General features: G+C 38.4%; 2 protein-coding genes across 6 annotated transcripts in view; one reads left to right on the top strand and one right to left on the bottom strand.

Moving 5' to 3' along the window:
• The window catches only part of LOC135227072 (TBC1 domain family member 23-like), an 88,494-nt gene extending 82,879 nt beyond the window's left edge, over positions 1-5,615 (bottom strand). Inside the window, exon 1 of one of the 4 annotated variants that reach the window (XM_064266897.1) lies at positions 5,426-5,615. In XM_064266897.1, coding sequence (XP_064122967.1) covers positions 5,426-5,484 — 59 coding nt within the window. In that variant the 5' untranslated portion in view covers positions 5,485-5,615. Of the gene's footprint in view, positions 1-3,166; positions 3,322-3,447; positions 3,591-5,425 lie in introns of those variants that run through there. The other 3 variants (XM_064266900.1, XM_064266898.1, XM_064266899.1) reach the window with 3 other exon arrangements.
• A 3,487-nt stretch (positions 5,616-9,102) lies between these two features.
• Positions 9,103-21,016, top strand: part of LOC135227073 (WD repeat and SOCS box-containing protein 1-like) — a 140,286-nt gene continuing 128,372 nt past the window's right edge. Inside the window, exons 1-2 of one of the 2 annotated variants that reach the window (XM_064266901.1) lie at positions 9,103-9,424; positions 19,239-19,302. In XM_064266901.1, the coding sequence (XP_064122971.1) occupies positions 19,257-19,302 (46 nt within the window). In that variant the 5' untranslated portion in view covers positions 9,103-9,424; positions 19,239-19,256. The remainder of the gene's footprint in view (positions 9,425-19,238; positions 19,303-21,016) is intronic. The other variant, XM_064266903.1, reaches the window with a different exon arrangement.

The following is a 21,016-nucleotide window of genomic DNA, read 5'->3' on the forward strand; positions in this document are numbered from 1 at the left end:
CTCTCGTAGACATATGTCATAGCCCGTAGGCCATACTACAGGGTTGGCAAAATAAAGTCTACAGTAAGGTTAGCAGTTCACTACCCTGACTTTTGTTACTGATTAATTGCGTACACATCCGAATCATCGTCTTCTTTAACGGAATTATATCATGTTTTACTGATTAATTTGCGTACCTACGAATCATACGTCTTCCTTATACGTAATAGACAACAGTCCTCACACTCCTTACATGCAAATCTCAACAAAGAACAAGACCCATACCCCTCGTACATACCAAGTGCGGATCTACCGATAGCTTTCGTAGCCACACCCTATCTTTCAGACAACCCCGTCTGAACGTAGCCTAACTAATTCAATATTTTTAAAGCAAAAATGATCAAGATCATCATTTAAGATAGCGTATTCTAGCCACAAATCCAGTAATAAATCTAAAGACGTTAGTATACGTACGGCTGAAGTTTCCAAAATCCTAAGACGGAGATACTGAAGAAGGTGTGTTTCAGCACCGGCCACAGAAAATTATGAATGAAAATGGGAATGGTTCCTGATACCCACCCGCCTCCCAGCGGCGGGAATGGGTACTAACCACCTGGCCGACCACTGCGTGTGTCCGGAAGTTTTTTAAATTCTGTCGGACTTCAGAAAATACATCTATATATATATCTGCCAGGTAAGTTTCATGAACAAACGGATATTTATTTCTGAACCCATTACAAATACTGGGAGACCCAGTAAGAAACCAAACCTTTAAAGTCAGGTCAGGTGTGTTTGTTTTATTTGTATGTAAGTATGGTGTTTTTACATTGCATGGAACCAGTGGTTATTCAGCAAAGGGACTAACAGCTTTACATGCCTTCCTACCACGCCAAGAGTGAACTTCTATAACCAATAATACACATCTCTAAACCCTCAGCGGAATGCCTGAGAATTGAACTTTCAGCCACCAAGGTGGCAGGCCAACACCATACCGACCATGCCACTGAGGCGCTTCAGGTCAGGTGTGGGATCCAAGGGAGCAAAGTTCCCAGCCAGGTAGGAACAAGTAAGATCAGGAATATTCAGTTACGTAAATACCTGTTTTTCATTCATTTCAACTTTCCCACCAAAACTAGAACCTTTGTATCCCACTTAGTCCCTACAGACCCATTATCATTAGATATGGGGGGTTGTAAAGGATAAGCAAGCATATTCAACAGACAATAAATAAATTAGAACTACATCAAAACTATCAGAAACTCCATATCTAAACATTTTCAAACAAACAGAATTATTAATTTTGCTCACATGAACACCAATTTTCCACTGTGGTCCCCCAATATGATTACCAGTAGGAAAAATTAGCAGTTAATGTGTCTGACAAGAAAACTATCACACCAAGTTTAACATATTTTTCATAAACTTAAGAACACTATTTTTCTCAACTCTTGCTCTCTGAAATTAACAATTTACCCCCCAAAACATACTACTTTATCTACTGGCTGAACTACCATCTGTTATCAGTAAGGCCATCTGTCTCCAACTTGACAATCACAAATTCTGCCAGATTATAGACAAATTACAAGTTATTCATCCTATAAGTACTATGGAGATGCGTTGTCACTTTAAAATACATAATCTTCTATGACCAATTTTTGGAGCAAGATTGTGATCACCTGTCCTGCCATATTCATTTGGATTCAGTTCACTGTTTGGTGATTAATCTGGAATAATTTGACTTTCAATGATTTTTCTCAATTTTAAGTTTTTCACTTTTTACTAGAACAGTTAAACTACCACCATGTTTTTATACAAACATTTGCTGCTGTTAAGCTTAGAGAAATTTGGTCATTATGAAAGTTTATGTATACCGACCAAAAACTTAAAAAGCTTACTTTGCATTGCCATAATGGCTTCCACACCCCTAAGATAGAGAAGAGGCATTGCGTGAATTACAGCACAGTGGGTGAAGTTAAGTTTGGGGGTCCCATAGGGGCAAAGGCCTTAACTATACAAGTTAGGTCAGGCACCCACAGTTAGCTAAGTGAAAGTGGGTGTAAGATGTAGCCTTGCTGAAATATGATTTTTATGGCTTGATTTCATGTCTTTAGAACTAGAGGCAATTATATTGTTTGTTTGTTTGTATGGTATTTTTACATTGCATGGAACCAGTGGTTATTTAGCAACGGGACCAATGGCTTTACGTGACTTCCGAACGACGTCAGGAGTGAACGTATATCACCGGAAATACACATTTCTCACACCTCAATGGAGTGTCCAAGAATCGAACTCACGGCCACAGATGTGGTACGCCAACACCATACCGACCACGCCACTGATATGAGGTGCTAGAGGCAACTGTAGAATGACAGAAACACGTTCCACATTAGGTAATAAACAAACCTAACCTTTCCTAGAGTGCCAGGTCCTGACCTAACTAGACATTACCTTCCTAACCTCACTTAGGGCACCCTCCCCTATCCTGGCTGGGGGGGGGGGGGGGGGGCTTTGCCCCACTGGACTCAACCCCCCCCACCCCCAAACTAACACTAAACATCAAAAACAAGGCTTAGCTTCCACTCAGAAGTAGTCCCATCATTCTGCAAACTACCAGTGAACTATTTCCATAGGCTAGTGGCATTTTTTTCAGGAAATCCATGGTCTCTTGAGTTAAGGGTGTCTTAAGAAAAAATTATGATTTGAGAAAAATCAATATTAAATTCCGTACGAAACATGACATCATGTTACTAAAAAAAACATTTCATCTATTTTCTCGTAACCCGGTGTGAACGTCCAGATTACTAAGACCTACCTAGGTAGGTAGGTAGGATTATTCCAAAAATATTACACCAAAGGCCACTGTAGCAGACTAGGTATTTACCAATGTCTGAGGGAAAATTTTTCCATCACTTGGAAGGCAATTCAGGAGCAAGATATTACAACTACTAGGCTAGCTTATACTAGCTTTAACTTGGCCATATATATAGTAAACCTTATCTTTAAATTAAACCACCTATAACGTACTATAATCCAGTTAACCCACAGGAGTAAAATTGGTTAAACTGAAACATTTGCACATCCGCTTGAATTCTTACTAGGGTATAACCTGGGTATTACTCGTTTCACGGTAAGCAGTCAACTCTCTCTAGTCTCATTATAAATTAAAAATCAAACATAAAACACCTACATTTACCATGCACAAACACCAAGGGCTACAAACACAGGAACATTTCTTCGCTTTCTCTGGCCCAATTGCAGTAAAAACTGCTTTCATCACAAACAGCTGATTTTGTGTTGACATGTCAAACGGCCAAGAACTGACAACGCATTTACTATTTCCGCAGTATAATTAGCATTATTCCTCGAAATTTGCTTGCGACATTACTTCATCGTTCATTTAGTTCAAGCGACACAGAATTGAAATATTAACACACCGGCTATACCGAAGAAAAATGGGTTATTACTCACCAAGTACCATCTTCGTCGTCGAGCGACATGGCTTTGACTGCAGTATTGCCACATCCGGGAGAAATCTTCGTCCCGTTTGTTCCTTGGGATTGTCTACTTATACGGCTACACTTACCCTAAATACATTTATTAAATGTAATTGTTCGGGAATAAACGCGCGATGTGTTCATACATGACCGCCTCATCCACAGAATAGATAGAATATACTTAAGGTGACGTGGGAATCCTATGTAATGTTTAATGCGTCATAAAGATGCAAAACGTTTATCGAAACGTTTAGTTGGCAAAGAAAAATGTACCAGTTTTGAGTTATAAACTATCTAATAATGTTTATCAGTCATGGCACAGTGCATTTTATTTCACAAATTCTTACATTATAGATAAAATTACATTGGCATTTAAGATGTTATTCCTTTTTCGCATTTTCTTACATTGAATGTAAGGCAGTTTTACTGCAAGGTTATATGAGCACTTTTGAATATATTATTTAAGGAAATTTGTCAGCGTAATGAAGAAATTAGATTGAAACATTTGGACAGGAAATAATTATACTTTTAATTGTTTTGAAAGCAATTTTTAACATTTTTTCAAGCGCTTTACGGTTTACATTATATTTCAAAATAATTTCCATATAAAACCAATTAGGAAACGATAAGTCAAATAAAAAATGGGAAGTACTGAATCAATATTGCACAAAATTCCAAATGCATTATATTTCCAATTTCTAAACACTGAGGTACAATGATGTGGTAACAATGTCTTTCTTTCCCTTGTTTATATAAAGATGGCAGCACTTTATTATTACTCTGACATACGTGTTCGTTATCTATGACTGTGACTTCGACTGAAAACTGCCGTTAAAAATTTAAATTACCCTCTATATTGGATTCAGCATCCTATAAAACGTGCGCTTTTAAGATCTTCCGTCTCGCATAGACGATAATGATTTACGTAACTCGGCCTGGAGATACAACACAACATGGACCTGATAGGGAATTAAAACGGCATATCTGATTTAATATCTTCCCCGTGTTTGAAACCACCGACGGGCCAAACATCATGTGATTATATTCTCCACTGCCAGGCATCAGAGATATTCTTTAATGCGTCGTCAATTCAAGACAGAGACTCCTTTATTCGCTACGGATTTGACGTGGCACATTTCATCCCGGTTCATATGTGATGTGCGGCACACACACTTGTTCTTACTTCCATTATTCATAGCTTTATGTTCAGTGGCACAAACACATCGCGAGCATACTACAAATGTATGATGTCACCTACCTTATTCACACGTTTGATTTAGGAGGGCTTTTTTTTTACAGAATTTATTTCCTGTTTATATGCAGTATCAAGTAAACAATGTTAAATGACAGCTGACCGACTTATAATCTATGTTGCTAAGTTACAACATTCCTAAAATTCTGAATACAACGTATCAGACAATTGAAGTAACATCCCTTGTCTGCCTTTGATTGATCACAAGACTTTCCTCTGCTGTCAAAAGACGTTGAGGATGAATACCATGGAACTTTACTTATTACGGAAATTGTTTTCTAGAAAGCTCATCATACGTGAAGTGTTTATGAGTCTACACTATCGCCATCGTGATGACGCTGGTCTCCTCCTGCCTATCAGTTAGCCTATCTCTCTTCTTTTCTATTCACGAGATTTTCTCTTCGTTGTCATAGTCGTCAAACAGGTCTGGAAATTAATGTTGACTAATAAAATGGGTGCCAGGAATGTGACAGTGGTGAAACAGATGAATAACCGCGTGCGGACAGTTCCAGATAACTGAATATAGATAAATATTTTAAACATATGGTGGAACGGTAGACTCACTGGAAATTAATGTTGACTAATAAAATGGGTGCCAGGAATGTGACAGTGGTGAAACAGACGAATAACCACGTGCGGACAGTTCCAGATAACTGAATAGAGATAAATAATTTAAACACATGGTGGACGGTAGACTCACACATTAGCAGGTTGCATCTTTCGAAGGTGAGCGAATGAACACGTAGGACACACACACATAAAGAAGTAAGCCTTCCTTCAGCAGAAGTTCCAGGAGAATTCCAAATCTCTATAGCTAATAGAAAACCTGACAAACAGAACGGAAGAACAAAACTGAAATACAGCTGTTGTTGACAAATTCACTGAAATCAAAGAAAGCTACATTGCGAAGAACCGACAAAACCAGCCAGTGGTCCAGATGATTAAATCATGGCACGCAGCCGTGATACCACATACATAAGAAAGAAAAAAACGCACTTTAGACGTAAGCAGAATCGTCCTGCAGCACAATGTTGACCAGAATAAACTAACTTGTCAATAAAACTGAACCATGACATCGTCGTGCTAAAGTCAACAAGTTTCAGTAACCAAGGCGTTACATTTTTTACATACAGTGAGTATGCAAAGAATGTACAGAATAATAGAAATGTATGAGTGACAATAACCATAAAATGGTAGAAAGCTGAATTCTGATATCTTATAATATTAAATATATGACCACATTCCGACTCGTCGCCAGCAAAGCAACATAATGAAACCTGAATACAAGACTTCCATCCACTCGACAACGACAAACAAGGTCTACAGTTTCAGGAATAAGTCAGTATGCAAGCAAGGGACCACTCACCGCATACCTTGCTCCTATATTCAGAACAATGACAACATGAATACTAATAACATGTCAGACTAGATATTGCGTTAGGCAGTCAAAGAGCACACCTTAATTATACATTATTGTCAGACTCAGTGGCTGCCTCAGACCACAAGCCCATTATTGTTAAGATTACCACAAATATCATAGAATATACCATCAAACAATACCGGAATGAAACAGAGATAAACTTAACCCCCAAAATTTAAAGCAAGGAGTAACTCTAGAACAGTAACAATAACAATGACAACACCACCAAGCGATAAAGGACTGTCATGAGGCCAACTACTTAACTTTGTAAGGAGAAAGTGCAAGCGGGTTTGCCCCAGTCTTTCTACATCATTTCCAGAACACATTTTACCCTTATTCTTCACCGACCTCTTATTTCATCCTGTCCTAGACAAATTTGATGGCCTCTTAACCTGTCTCGTTCTTTTTCAAATGTTATTTTCCTCTCTCTTTTATCTTTTCGTTACAAAGTGGCATTCTATCCTGTGCAAGATTGCGTTGTAAGTTAACGGCATTTTCCTGAACAGTTGCTTTGTCGTTTCTGACAATAATAACAATGTCAAAAGTGTCACAGAAAATGTTAGCATCGTTATCACGTTTTCTGATATATTGAGGTAAGAATGTGCAACTTTTCCGTCACTTGGGTACGTGTGCCCATGACAGTCGTGAGGTCCTAGCGTCATATTCTTAAACTACAAGTCAGAGAAGTTGTCGATGGTACTATATTTTTAAACCCATGGTGCCTCTGTTGAATTGAGCAGTTAAGATAACCCCTTAACCTTAGAGAGTTGCAGTCCGGATGAAGAGAGAGAGAGAAGATGATGAACCTCCTTTGAATATAAGCTAGAATTAAAATGTCTTAAAAGAGTAGGCAACACCAAGAAATATTGCTGTTGGCTACTGGTACCTTGCTGCTAGATCGGTCGGCAGCACACAGAAAGAAAAGATTATAGAAAGAAATGGTGTTAGTAACTAAACTGAAGTCGTGGGAGAGATTTGAAGTACAAAACTTTTAAACTAATAACAGTATTAACTTGATATGCTGACTGGGACAATCAACCGTTATCACATTTTTTACGCTAATGGGTCATTCGTTTAATTTTATTTTTCCCCATACGCCTTTCCCCCTCAGAAGAATTGTTCCAGGCGTTAAAATCCATATTTTTTAGAAACCCGCCCTCCTTAGCCTTTTTGGGCCCCCCTATTGAAAACCCAAAAAGGTCCGAGTGGAAAACTAAAGACCAAAAGGTACTACTCATGCAGACTAACTTTCGAAACGTCTGGCTCAACTGCACTGAAGCAACGTAACGCTTTGTTATGATTTAACTCAAGGTCAAGATTTCGGTATAACTCTGGGTAGTTTCGTGGGTGTGTGTGTTTGTGTTAGGGGGGGAGAGACCTGGCACGGTCTAGGTATATGTGGGTCCGAGTTGTGAGTGTTCGTTTCCTTGTCTACGGTATCTGTACGTGGCCAATCGTTTTTCTAAAGCAAGTGATAATTGGTTAACTGAATTAACTAAATTCAAGGAGGCGAAGCTTCAAAGACCAAAGTTCAATTAACGACAGATTTCATTAACAAGTTAATCTATGAACCTTCCTGATAAAATTGTTGGACTTCACGACACTGATATGCCAGAGAGTGTTGGAACTAAGAAATTTATCGCAATCCACTTTTCATCATTTGCAGAATAATCATACGAATTGAGCGTAAATTTGCCATTATATTTCTGCCTAATGGTATTCCAGCTACGGTGAATTAGAATAGATTTAATGTCATAGCAACTCTATTTAGTCAATTTGTAGATAGAGTCAAATGGCTCTTGTTTTATTCTCTTCTTTACAATATCTGCAGGATATCGGCATAATTGCGTCATACGGTAAACAATGCAGTAATAACGAGAGAGAGAGATTCCCGTAACCATGATCAGGATATACTTTTAATATTAAGTACTATATCCCGTACTTTGTTGATAACAGTAATTCGACGACAAATGACATCATTATTTTAATTTCTCTCTCTCTCTCTCTCTCTCTCTCTCTCTCTCTCTCTCTCTCTCTCTCCTCTCAGCTCTCTCTCTCTCTCCTCTCTCTCTCTCTCTCTCTCTCTCTCTTAATATTAATTATATCTCGTACTTTTTCGATAACAGTCATTCGACGACTAATGACATCATTATTTTAATCTCTCTCTCTCTCTCTCTCTCTCTCTCTCTCTCTCTCTCTCTCTCTCTCTCTCTCTCTCTCTCTCTCGTGGACTTAAAAACTCCTGGGCGTTGTATTAACGGTATGGAGAAGAATAAAAAGTTATCTTTAACGCTCTTGCAACGGTGCAAGCTAATGCAACTTTAAAGTTGTGTTCCAGTAAACAGTAAAAATGTTCGTATCAGAACATATGGTTACCAGTCACCGGGTGTGTCCAACCCACGCCCAAATGGGTATCAAGCTAATTTACCATCGGAGAAGATATTAGACCGATGTTAATACGACGCCGTCTGGAATCATAAATAAACCGCATCTTGCAAAGATTTGCGGGTGCATTAAGTAGAATGAAAGGTATATCGAGGGGAATTATTATTTGCAGGAAGGATTTTTTTTTTTTTTGTACTACGTAGCTTATAATATGCATGGTCACGATTTTAATGTTAGTTTTATCTCCGAAACGAGTACAGAATCGAGCGACTTGGTAGGATTAAAAGTACCAGAGATAAGAAAATTTATCAAGAAACAGCTTTCTCGTTTGGTTGCCTCTCTCCCCTCTCTCGGCACGGGTACACGGAATTTGGTCGACATTATATTTCACGTTTTGTCCCATCCCCGTTTTTTATCATTTGTATTTTTCGCAGATCAAAGATAGACTTATGTGTTTGTAAAAGCAGGATTTTGTCACCACAAATCTTTTTAATTATGGCAAAAATGCTAGTTGCCAAAAGGCAGTATTTTCTCCCTTCACCAGATCAATGGTGGAGACATGACGTCACTCGCTAGTATTGTATGAGACGTTGTCGAGGAAGGTCGTTCCATCGACGCTGTTAACGGTTTTCTGAGCAGCTTTTACTATCCCGACGAAATTACGGGCGTTACTTTCGTGCTGTAAGGACCGAGGTTTCGTGTAGTGGCGCACACCAGAATAGAAACAGTAGCGTGACGTTTAGACGCAGTTTCGTCCATGTTTTGTTGCTTAGGCTACACTCTCTAGCCTAAGAGGAACCCGCGGCAGACGTGCCTAACGTAAATATAATACAAATATTAAAATCACGGTCACTTCCTTCGTACGGCATTCAGTGCGGCATATATTCTCTGAAGGTAAGGAGATTTATTTGTAATTTTTTTTTAGAATTACACGTTGGGGAACTGGTGTCGGAATTTAACCTAGGCTTAGTGTTTTGTAAGAATGCATGTCCTAGACCTAGCTCGGATATTTTTGCTAATACTATGCCCCTTTTTTGCAGATGAGATATTGGATACTTTTCTACTTAGCGATTAGTATTTGCTACTTAATGATCAGTATTAACCATGTGCTTTATCAGGTTCAGTGGATACAGACGGCCCTCGGAAACAATAGTCTTCAGGCTAAGCGTATGTAAACTGTCCGGTCTAGGCTTATCGTACATGTAACCGCCTAGGCCTATGATGTTACTAAATCGTTTGTTGATACATTCAGATTTCCCTGCCAGATATTTCATTGTTTGATGTTGGTTAGTTTGTATGGTCAGTGTTTTGAGTTTCCTTTTATTCCCATTTTAAGGTTACCCAAAATTCTAGCATCCCCCCCCCCACCCCCAGTTAAGAGTACCTTTAGCTATTGCTTACGTTTCCCTGTTGTTTTTGGGTCATGGTTGACCTTGTACGCTTATGTGGACACGGCGCGTCGACGCCGTCCAGTGATCTTTCGGCCACGTGTTTTATGTTTTCCTGGTCGTAGGCGGTGAACACTCTCTCTCTCTCTCTCTCTCTCTCTCTCTCTCTCTCTCTCTCCGTCCGTTGAAGAGTTTATGTTGTTAAGTGCTTTGTGCCTCGGATAAGCTATGTATCTGGGAAGGCTGCGATCTTAAGTGAATTAATCATATACACAACTGCATTATGACTCAAGGTCATGAGGGCCCCTTCCGAAGGTCTCAGACTGCGTAGTCTTACTAGTAATTGCCTCTTCCACAAGGTCTTTAACACTAATGAATTATTGATGCGAATACCGCCCGGTTAGTAGCCAAAATGGAGATTACTTAGATTGTAGGACAATGTGTTCGGTAACAGCACAGACTAGGCTAGTTCTAGCTCTGCTCGCGATTGTAGACGTGTCAGTTAACTAGTCAAGTTAATTACTGTTTTTGAATAGCCAGTATTAATTTTGTAAGCAATACCACAGTTAATACCTAGTGTTAAGAAAAAAGAGTTTTAAAACCTAGTTAATAATTAAAAATAAAATCCATGGTAATTTGTAAATATTGCAGGTATACGTTTTTTTTAATATTTTGTAATATCTTACTTATGTAATTGACATGTGACTGTGTAACTGCTTGAAAGATATAACATTTTCAACTACAAGATAGCTGTGCCCATCATCTGAATGATGGATTATATATTTATTTATTTATTTACTCTTTTTATAGTGAATAGAAAGAAATGGAGGTACTATGGTCTCATCCGAGAGCTTGAATTTATTTCACCCTTAGTTGTAACAGCACGGAAAAGGTTAGCGTTCTTTAATGCAACAAAATAGCAATAAAGAGCAGAATACTGCAATTACTCTAACAATGCCGACAAAAACACCAAGGCAAATGAAGTCAGCGAACTTATCTTATGTAAAATACATAGATGCTGTACTGCGCAGTTTAAGCGGAGGTCTGTGAGGATGTAGCTTGTCCTTTAAAACCTTTACATTTCTAGATTTTTATCCCAGCAGTTCGCCGAGTAAAATATTGCTTGCTTTAGGAGTTAATTATAGTATAAAACAATGAGAAGTGCAATGTTAGTGCGTTGGTAGCATCGTTCTCATCCGTGTTTGTTTTTGTAAGTGCTTCTTTGGTCCATCACTTATTTTATCAGTTACTGTTTATTGTTTTCTTTAGTGATTTAAGTCTAGATTTCCACATTTTTGTAGTTTTAACAGCAACTTATCAAATGAAAAGTGTAAAAAAAAAAAGGAGTTGGTTATTGGACTAATGGACTCTTGAGGTCAGCTGATGGGTCATTTTATGTTGCCTTTTCGTTTTTCATTGAATGGTGAAGAACTGCCTGTGTCATGACTAGATTATTGTAGTCATTTATTATTATTATTATTATTATTATTATTATTATTATTATTATTATTATTAGTTTGTGTCATAAATTGGCAACACCAAGTGCAGTGGTTGTTGACACAGAAAACAACGCGGCTGGTAAAAATCATTGTGTAAAGAATATGTTGAATTTTCTTAGGTTTGGTTGGAAATCTTCGTAAAGAAATGTTTCAGAAACAAAGATAGCGTCCGTAATGATAAAAGACAAAGTGTTTTGGAAAGGGATTGCTGTCTTTGGTATTTTATAAATTATAATTAAGTCAGGAATATTGTTCACACAGGAAATGAAAACGATACAATACCTGTGCTGGGACATTTTCATAAATATTCGTAAAAGGGCCTCATTTCCTCAACGGATATCCTGTATCCATTGTTTTGATGCATATTTAAGTCTAATCCATAAATCGAAAAAGAATCCTTATCATTCTTGTTGCGAGGTTTGACGATACGGAATGCAGACATGAGACGGTGTGTAACATAGACTATTACAGTGCAGTATTATTTGTCGTGGCGAAATTGATAAGGAATTTGCTTGAAATTGTGTAGCAGCGGATACTTTAGAATGTCAAGATTCGATGAGTGACTTATACAGGGCAGTCGGAGTGTATCGATTTTGTTAAAGAATGTTCAAAACATAATGGTTAATATCTGTATTGAAAGAATGATTTTGTAATTATATTCTGGATATTCTTGTTGGTCATGAGTGGTTTTTTTTTTTATTGTAAAGTTTAGCTCCAACAAATTATGCAAACCCTTAGGGGGTTAGTGCCGTCAGTTTGGTGCACTGTAAGCATTACTTGATTTTCTTTGCAGGTGCCTTCTGCCCCAATTTCCGTTTCAGCGCTTGGCCATTGGCCTAAATTCTATATTAAATTTAATTTGACAAATTATTCAAAACCTATGTCTGGAGTTTGGACGACCTGATGATTGTGATTTGTAGTGATCTCACGAAAATGACCTCGTGATTTTGAAAGGAGACGAGAAGTGCAGAAGCAATGTTCACATACTGGAATCTTAATCTCAAACACCGGTGTTGAGGACAGATCGATGGAACGTGCTGTGTGAACCAGAGTAACAGAAGGCCAGTCAGTAGGAAGAGGTGGGACGAGAGTCTGACCACACTTTATTAATAACAGGGTTCACTGCCGATCAGTTATTAGTGTAGATCGTTAGATAGCTTTTGGTATTGAAGCGTGCGTAATTACTGCATAATTTTAAGGTGTTATATCTACAGTTGCGAAAACTAGAGACTATACTGTCCACCCGCCTGTGGTGTTTGCGTATGGTAACACTGCGTCCCGGGCTTTAGATAGTTACGCTATGTGTAAGTTTTAGGTAAATTAAAGGAAATCTTGGTGTACATTTGCAACTGAAAAGTGTTTTAATAATTTACTGTATACGAATTACACCGTTAATATTCAAAATATGATATTGTTATTATTATTGAATGTAAGCTAAATGTAACTATCTAGAGCCTGGGACACAGTGTTACCATACGCAAACCCACAGGCGGGTGGACAGATGGAAAAAAACGAGTATAGTTCATGCTTGTTTGGAAAGTTCCTGCCATGTTCCATATATTCCAGGATTAATAGGTGTAATTCATATATATATCAGGCCTCTGTGTCAGTCTGCTATTCAGCCGTACTTGTTTGCTCTAAATCTTACATGATAATGGTTCAAATAAAGTTTCCTTTAGCACTTATCATACATCTACACTTATCTGGTTGTGTCACAAGATGTCTCAGCTTTGATCAGTATATATTTGTTAGGAAAGTAGATGTTCTGTTAAAATCACTTTCAGAGACTTATTTGCTTGTACCTAGGATGTAGCCTATACAGGTTAGGCAGGAAAACTGCCTGGAGAGTACCAGGTGTAGGCCTATGTCGACAGATTCAAGGTGTGGTCTATTTAGGCTAACGAACGAGATAGTAGCTCTCTCTCTCTCTCTCTCTCTCTCTCTCTCTGTATAGTTCCTGACTCTCTGTCCCTGGTTCGATTCAGGATGCCTGGACTTATATTGTTAAATTATTTACTTTTCAAAGGCTGAATGGAAGACTATAGTACACTTATCCGAATTATTCGGTAACTGAACTTAGCTTTAGTACTTCTTGTTAATATTATAATTTACTTTGATAGTTTACAAGTTCCTGTTATTTTTGTAGGTATTTTCATTGAGGTGATCACGCCAATTGCGTGACACAAATAGTTGAAATTATACACACACACACACACACACACACACACACACACACACACACACACACACATATATATATATTATAAATATATATATATTTATATATATATATATATGTATATATATTATATGTATATATATATATATATATATATATGAGGGGGGGGGGAAAGGACTGCAGAGAATGAACTTGCTAACCCTATGCCCATGGTCGACTAAACCATCCAGTGTAATAATTCACAGGTAAACTTAAAAATGATTGATTAGTCGGGAAACGGACCCAAGATAATGGCTATGTTGTTGACCAATGAACTGCGGAGAATAATTATATAGGATAGATATATATTATATATATATATAAGATATATATATATATATATATATAGATATATTATAATATATATATTCTCCGCAGTTCATTGGTCAACAACATAGCCATTACAGGCTTCTAGAGATTGATCTTGAGTCCGCATGCGAGTATTAAGAGAGAGAGAGAGAGAGAGAGAGAGAGAGAGAGAGGTGAGAGAGAGAGAGAGAGAGAGGGAGGGAGAGGGAGAGGACAGATTGCCGACGCCTGGAACCGAGACTAGAACTCCCGTGCAAGTACGCCCAGTGCAGCAGCAGTACGATATACGTACCTGGATATACCCAAGGCCTCCTTTGGTGGTCGGATAAGGCGGCTGACCTACTCAAGCTTCTTTGTGTAGCCCCCTTTCCCCTCCCCCTCCTCAGCCCACGCAAACATAATCCCAACAGCAGCTTAACTGCAGTTGCTCCACCGTCCAGCAGATTGCTTAATAAACGCACGCTTGTTTTTGAAGCCGATTCGATTTGCCCGTGTAGTTCTGGATGTGCAGCTTCCTTGTGGTACAGGATGAATGTGAGGGCCGTGTTATCTCATTTATTGTGACCTTGCGACAGCTGGGCACATGTGTAGCACGTGCACCCGATGTGACGGCAGGTTGCTGCGTGTCTTTGGTGGGAGTCATGTTCATGATTATTTGTGTGTATTGCTGTTTGTTTAGGTTCGTGCGAATGGGTGCCATTACTGGTTCGGTTGTTGTCACTCTTCTCGTGGGCAATTGTTAGTTTAAGCATAAGTGAAAAGCAGTTTTTCACGCCTTCTTTAATGCACTGATTGGTCGCTGAGGAAAAAAAGATGATTCACCTTTGGAAAAAAAAATGAACTTTTTAACATTAAAGAATGAATGGGTTGCCACTTAAGAATGAATGGGGTCGTCTCTTGGTTTGTGTACTGCCTCTTTTTGTTACCTCCGCGTCAGGTGGTTTTTATTGTTCACTAACCCATGACAATGTAATGCCACTTATAAATGGGCTTACTTCCGCGTCGTTGACTTCCTGGAGGGTCCAAACACCCCCCTCCCCTCCCCCTCCCCCCTCGTAGTCCGTTCAAGTCATTGGGACGGTCTTGGAACCATCCACCACGTTCAGAACAGGGCTCTGACTAACTAAGGAACAATGAGCAGTAAATTACAGCTGGTTAGACTTCATTCAAAACATTGTAGTATGAACATTATTAGTGGAAGTAAAAGATGAAATATATAGTGTATATAACCCTCCGTAAGGGGGGGGGGGGGGTGGGGGGTCGGTTAGCTCCGTTAAGTAGGCATTACTTAATTAAGGTTCTTTGCAGCGTTCCTTCCGCCCCTAGCTGCAACCCCTTTCATTCCTTTTACTGCACCTCCCGTTCATATTCCCTTTCTTCCATCTGACTTTCCACCCACTCTCAACTAGTGTTTCTTAGTGCGACTGCGAGGCTCTCCTCCTGTTACACCTTTCAAACTTTTTTTTTTTTATGCCCATGTCCGTTTCAGCGCTGAATGACCGTAAAGATCGCAGCGCTTGGCCTTAGAACTGTTGAACGCGTTTGTATTTTGACGCCTGACCTAGTCATTCCCCTCAAGCAAGCAAGCATGCTTGGGGGACACATCCACTCCAACCTGCGTTCATTATCCCGAAGTTACGTGACGTGTGCAAGATTTCCTCCTTGTGCATAATTTGTAAACGTTATATTCCTAACTTTTAACGTAAATTAAAATTGGCTAAAATCTGCGGTCAAATAGAGCCTTGTTTCACTTACGAAAATTATAATCAATAGTCTGTATTTTATTAAAAATTATTTTTCGTACTTAATAACATGTTTATATATTAGTTATTTTTTTTTTACACTTTTGTTCTAATAAATTGTAAAATCCTGAAATTCCTGTATCTTCAGCTCGACACTAAACACCTTTTTCAAACTTTTTTATGCTCTTCCAAGGGGCTTTCCTACCCTTCCAACAAGAGCAACAGTAGCAACAACAACAACAACAGTAATTTGTAGTCTTACTCCCCCGAGTAAGCGATAATAAAAAAGGAAGGTTTACAATGACGTCGGATGATAGAGGAAGGAGCCAGTGACTCCAAAAACGTTTGTGAATGATTGCCAGCCAAGAGGGAACCGTTTATCTTTGTTGACTAACTCCCTTCATTGCGTGTGGTGCCCATAGGTGGCCCGTGTTGGGCACATTACGCAAGGATTATGACGGCCATTTGTCTCAATTTAGATACGTATCTGGTTTTGGGGGGTCGCTGTTAGATGCATTTTCCACGGACCGTTACAGATGTTTGCACTAGTTTATAGCAGTATGGTTACTGCACTAGTTCAGGCTAGTATTCAGCCTTTTATTGTTCATTTCATCTTATTTTTGCTTTGGAAAATCATAGAAAAATTCTGGGCAGCTTGCCTAGGCCTTGTAATGTTCATTTGAAATAATTTTTGCTTTGGAAAATCATGGAAAAATTCCGGCCAGGTTTCCTAATTAATTTTATTGTTCGTTTGATTTTATTTTTGCTTTGGAAAATCATGGAAAACTTCCAGTCAGCTTGTCTTTTATTGTTCATTTGATTTGATTTTTTGCTTTTGAAAACCATGGAAAACTTCAAGGCAGCTTTGCTCCCTTTGATTGTCCATTCTATTGTTAGTTTAGTATTCGTTTCATTGTTTATCATAGCTAATCTTTTTGGCCCTAAAAATGCATGATAAAGTCACGTCAGTTTTATCAAAAATACCAATTTACAGTTTGTCAATTGTGCTGATTATCTGTACCAAACTGTAAACAAGATTTTCCTCCGAAGAGATAACGAGAAGATAACGACCTAGCTTAAGAGATACGGACAGATCTTTGGTTTGCTTATGTAAGCCCTCTTATCTGTTATGACGGTGTGCATTTTTTTTTTTTTTTTTTTTTTTTTTTTTTTTTTTTTTTTTTTCTAAATGCTGACTCTTATTTGTTGGTATTTGAACATATATTTTTTAAAGACTTGCATCTAGCAGTAAACTGGGTATCTCTCTCTCCTCTCTCAAGTGGTGGAACTAGTAACCAGAACCATTGCGGGCAGTCTTGGTTCTCCTCTCTCTCTCTCTCTCTCTCTCTCTCTCTCTCTCTCTCTCCCTTAAGCGTTGGAACTAGTAACCAGAACCATTATGGGCAGTCTTGTTTTTTTCTTCTTCTTTCTTTACTCTCATCACTCAGAAAGAAATTGCTTTGGGCATGTCACGGGGGATGATTCTCTTGACATAAGGCTAATAACATCACATCCGTGGCCTTGTTGTGCATTCCGATTTGCATTCCTTCAGACACTCTCTGGAGATAGCCAACTCTAGAATCGATCAACCCTGCCAGTCCTTCTCTTGTAGTATTTTGAACTTTGCCTTCGTGTGTGTTGAGTAAAGCACATGTTTTTCGTAACTTCTTTGCCACGATCAGTTTTATTTAGCGTAAACATATATATATATTCGCGTTTCTGAACTATTTCAGAATATATCTATGACGCTGTGCTCATTACTTTTCATGGGAATTTGTATGTTTTTTGGGTTTGCCTTTATGATTAATTTTTCCCCCACCTTCAAGGTTAAAGGGAAACTATGAGTAGAATCGTCAAAAATGTTCTGAGCCGTGGAGTGGTTTTGTGAATACATAAGGAGAGTCGCTTTTGGCCAAGTGGAATTCATCTCTCCGATGCCACGTGACCTGCTGATGATCTGTGGCCTGACTGCTTCATCTTTACAACAAAAACATCAGGGATTGCTATTTACCTTGTTTTTTTATTTATATGTTCACTTAGATGAACGTAATTTGGATTTCATATTTGGCAAAAGGGCACCTAAGCACTATAAGCAGGAAGAAAAACACTACATACGAAAGTCGTTGTTTGGCCGAGTAATTGCTGATTTGACCATCCTCAAGATCTAAACACTGTAGTGAAGGTTTTGCTCCCGAGATGCGAAGGAGTGGTTTGGCCCGAGCAGGAGCGGTTCCAGCGTGCATTATCATGCATGCAAGGTCTCTGAACGTGCCTGGCTTCTGCTTTTGGCAGCGGTGGTAACTCCCGAAAATAATGAATATGCCGCCCGTTCTGCCTCTTACCACATTTTCTAGTCCATCCTATATAATTACTGACCACCTTTTCCTGTAACCTGTCTCTCTTCGCTGGCCGATTTCCCTCTGGACCCCTCTCGGGCTTATAGTCTGTTTATAGTCCATGAGGGGTTTTCTGGATAGTGCCCGTTTCAGCGTCCTTCGTCCCCTAGCTGCAACCCCTTTCATTCCTTTTACTTTACCTCTGTTCATATTCTCATTTTTCCATCTTACTTTCCACCCTCTCTTGTCAATTAATTCGTAGTGCAACTGCGAAGTTTTCCTACTGTTATATCTTTCAAACCTTTTACTGTCAATTTCCGTTTCAGCGCTGTATGGCCTTAGTTGCCCTAGTGCTTGGCTTAATGCCAAAAATCTATATACACACCTAGCTGCAACCCCTTTCACTCCTTTTACGGTACCTCTGTTCATATTCTCTCTCTTCCATCTTACTTTCTACCCTCTCCTTACAATTGATTTGTTGTGTAACTGCGAAGTTTTCCTCGTGTTATACCTTTCAGACCTTTTATCGTCAATTTCCGTTTCAACGCTGAATGACCTCAATTCGATTTTTAATTCTTCTTCATATGAATTTGAGAAATGAATCTTTGTGTCTTCTTGTGCTTATATATATATTTATAGCATGCCTGGTATTTTCTGTCATGGAAAATTTGGCTGTTTTTGAAATGCGTCCGATTGTAACATGTATCTTAGGTCATTGTCACAACGCTAAAGAAACTTCCTACTCGCAGATTCATCTGTCATTAAGAGAAATTACAGTGTTCATGGTTACTTTATCACGATAATGAGAAGGCTGCTCGCGTGAAAGCCAATAAGATACATGAGGGTATAAATAGCCTTTCTGTACGAAGAGTTTGTTGAATATTCTGAGCTCTAAATATGTATAAATGCGGCATTGACATGCCAGCCTGGTAACATCCTCTCTCTCTCTCTCTCTCTCTCTCCTCTCTCTCTCTCTCTCTCTCTCTCTCTCTCTTATTCTCCATTTACTTTTTGGTGTTTTCATTATCATCTCTGTTGCATCGAACAGAAGCCTTCTCTAAGAACGGCAAAATAATTATCTCTCTCTCGTCGGTTATTTGGGTGTTGCCCGGTAACCTTGACTATGAAAAAAACAAGTTTTTTCTCTATTTTTCGTGTACGCATCTACTAATAAAATGGGGGACAAAATTATTTATTTATTTGTTCTTATTTGCAGTTGGCGCGTAAACGATAAATGGCCCCAGGACGTCGCCCATTGGAGGATCTCTTGAAGTCTGGTGGTGAGTACAAGTGATACTTCTCCTCTACAGTAATAATAATAATAATAATAATAATAATAATAATAATCTATTAAAGCCTGAAAATACTAGTTAATATAAGCTTATGAAAATGATATTCTGTTCATGAGGAGGACGACTACCCTACCACACCTCCTCCTCCTCCTCCTCCTCCTCCTCCTCCTCCTCCTCCTCCTCCTCCTCCTCCTCCTCCTCCTCCCGGTTTTGTTTTGAGGCTCATTTAGTGCGTCATTTGTTTTCTCCGGCTTAAATTATTTAGCTCCAGATGAATTTTCTTTCTATCTTAAAAGCACTCGCTTGTTTCGACTGGATTTTCATTTGATTCGCTTTTAAGTGGAATTGTTGCTGAATAGCGTACTTTGATATGCATTAAAATACTGCTCATTATACCACTTGCTAGTAGGGCTCTCTCTCTCTCTCTCTCTCTCTCTCTCTCTCTCTCTCTCTCTCTCATCTCTCTCTCTCTCTCTCTCTCTCCTCTCTCTCTCTCTCTCTCATGATTTACAAGAACATTGTCATAAGTATCCATAATTAAGTGTTTTACTCTCTAAGTAACCGTCGTAATATAAAAAAGGATAATGGGCTTGGGACATCGCTATTTGTAGGTGAAAACACGGCCTTACAAGACGTTGTTGTTGTTGTTATTATTATTATTATTATTATTATTATTATTATTATTATTATTATTATTATTATTATTATTATTATTATTGGACCAAACCAAAACTTCTCTCCTAAGATTGAAATAACGGAAACCCACAAAATTACTGTGTATAAATTGTTCACTTGTAAATATGTAAATACTTACAATTAAACAAGTTATACATTAGTCCACGTTTTCTCCTAAATGGCTGCTAGCGACGAACTTGAATTATTCCTTTTAATTATCTGATCATGTCAAGTCGTAATTTTTATTCAGTATATAATGTATAATGTAGTATATAATAGCGTGACGTTCATGTTTCTTGCTCGCTCATTATATACTTGGCGTTCCATAAAACCTCGCTTGAGTCCCGTACGATACTAGAGTAAAAAAAATAAGAGGGTAAGACGACAAGAAAGTCCCTCCTCCTCGGACCCTTGAGTAAACCCATTGTAATTCTTGTTCTTTATGTGGTGAGAGATTTGCCCTTCAGATTGAGGGAGAATATCTCTTCGACTGTGGTCAAAGGCGGAGCCTCTTCAGTCTGGCATTATCTGGAGTATCTATTCGGAATGTATTTGCGGAGCAAAGAGAGAGCGGCGGCCGCCTGCCCCACTCGCCTCATCAGCTTGCTTGCGTTTGTTGACCTTTCAAAGGAAGCCGGTATATGTTGGCTTACTTATATATATATATATATATATATATATATATATATATATATATATATATATATAATTTATATATATATATATATATATATATATATATATATATATATATATATAAATGTAAAACGCACGAAGAGGGTAGGTTATACAGCGTTATATTTACTGGAACTACGAGGGGGGGCAAACGGTAGTTTCACATATACAAAAATTGTAAAAAAATCTGCTCTGTTTTTTTTTGTTTTTTATGGGTCACCTTATTTAAATGGTATTCTGTTGTAACAGCACACACACACACACACACACACACACACACACACACACACACACACACACATATATCTATATATATATATATTATTATTAGTTATTCAAATCAGCCCTAGAT

Source organism: Macrobrachium nipponense, chromosome 15 (genome assembly GCF_015104395.2).
Source record: "Macrobrachium nipponense isolate FS-2020 chromosome 15, ASM1510439v2, whole genome shotgun sequence".
Classification (NCBI taxonomy): Eukaryota; Metazoa; Arthropoda; class Malacostraca; order Decapoda; family Palaemonidae; genus Macrobrachium; species Macrobrachium nipponense.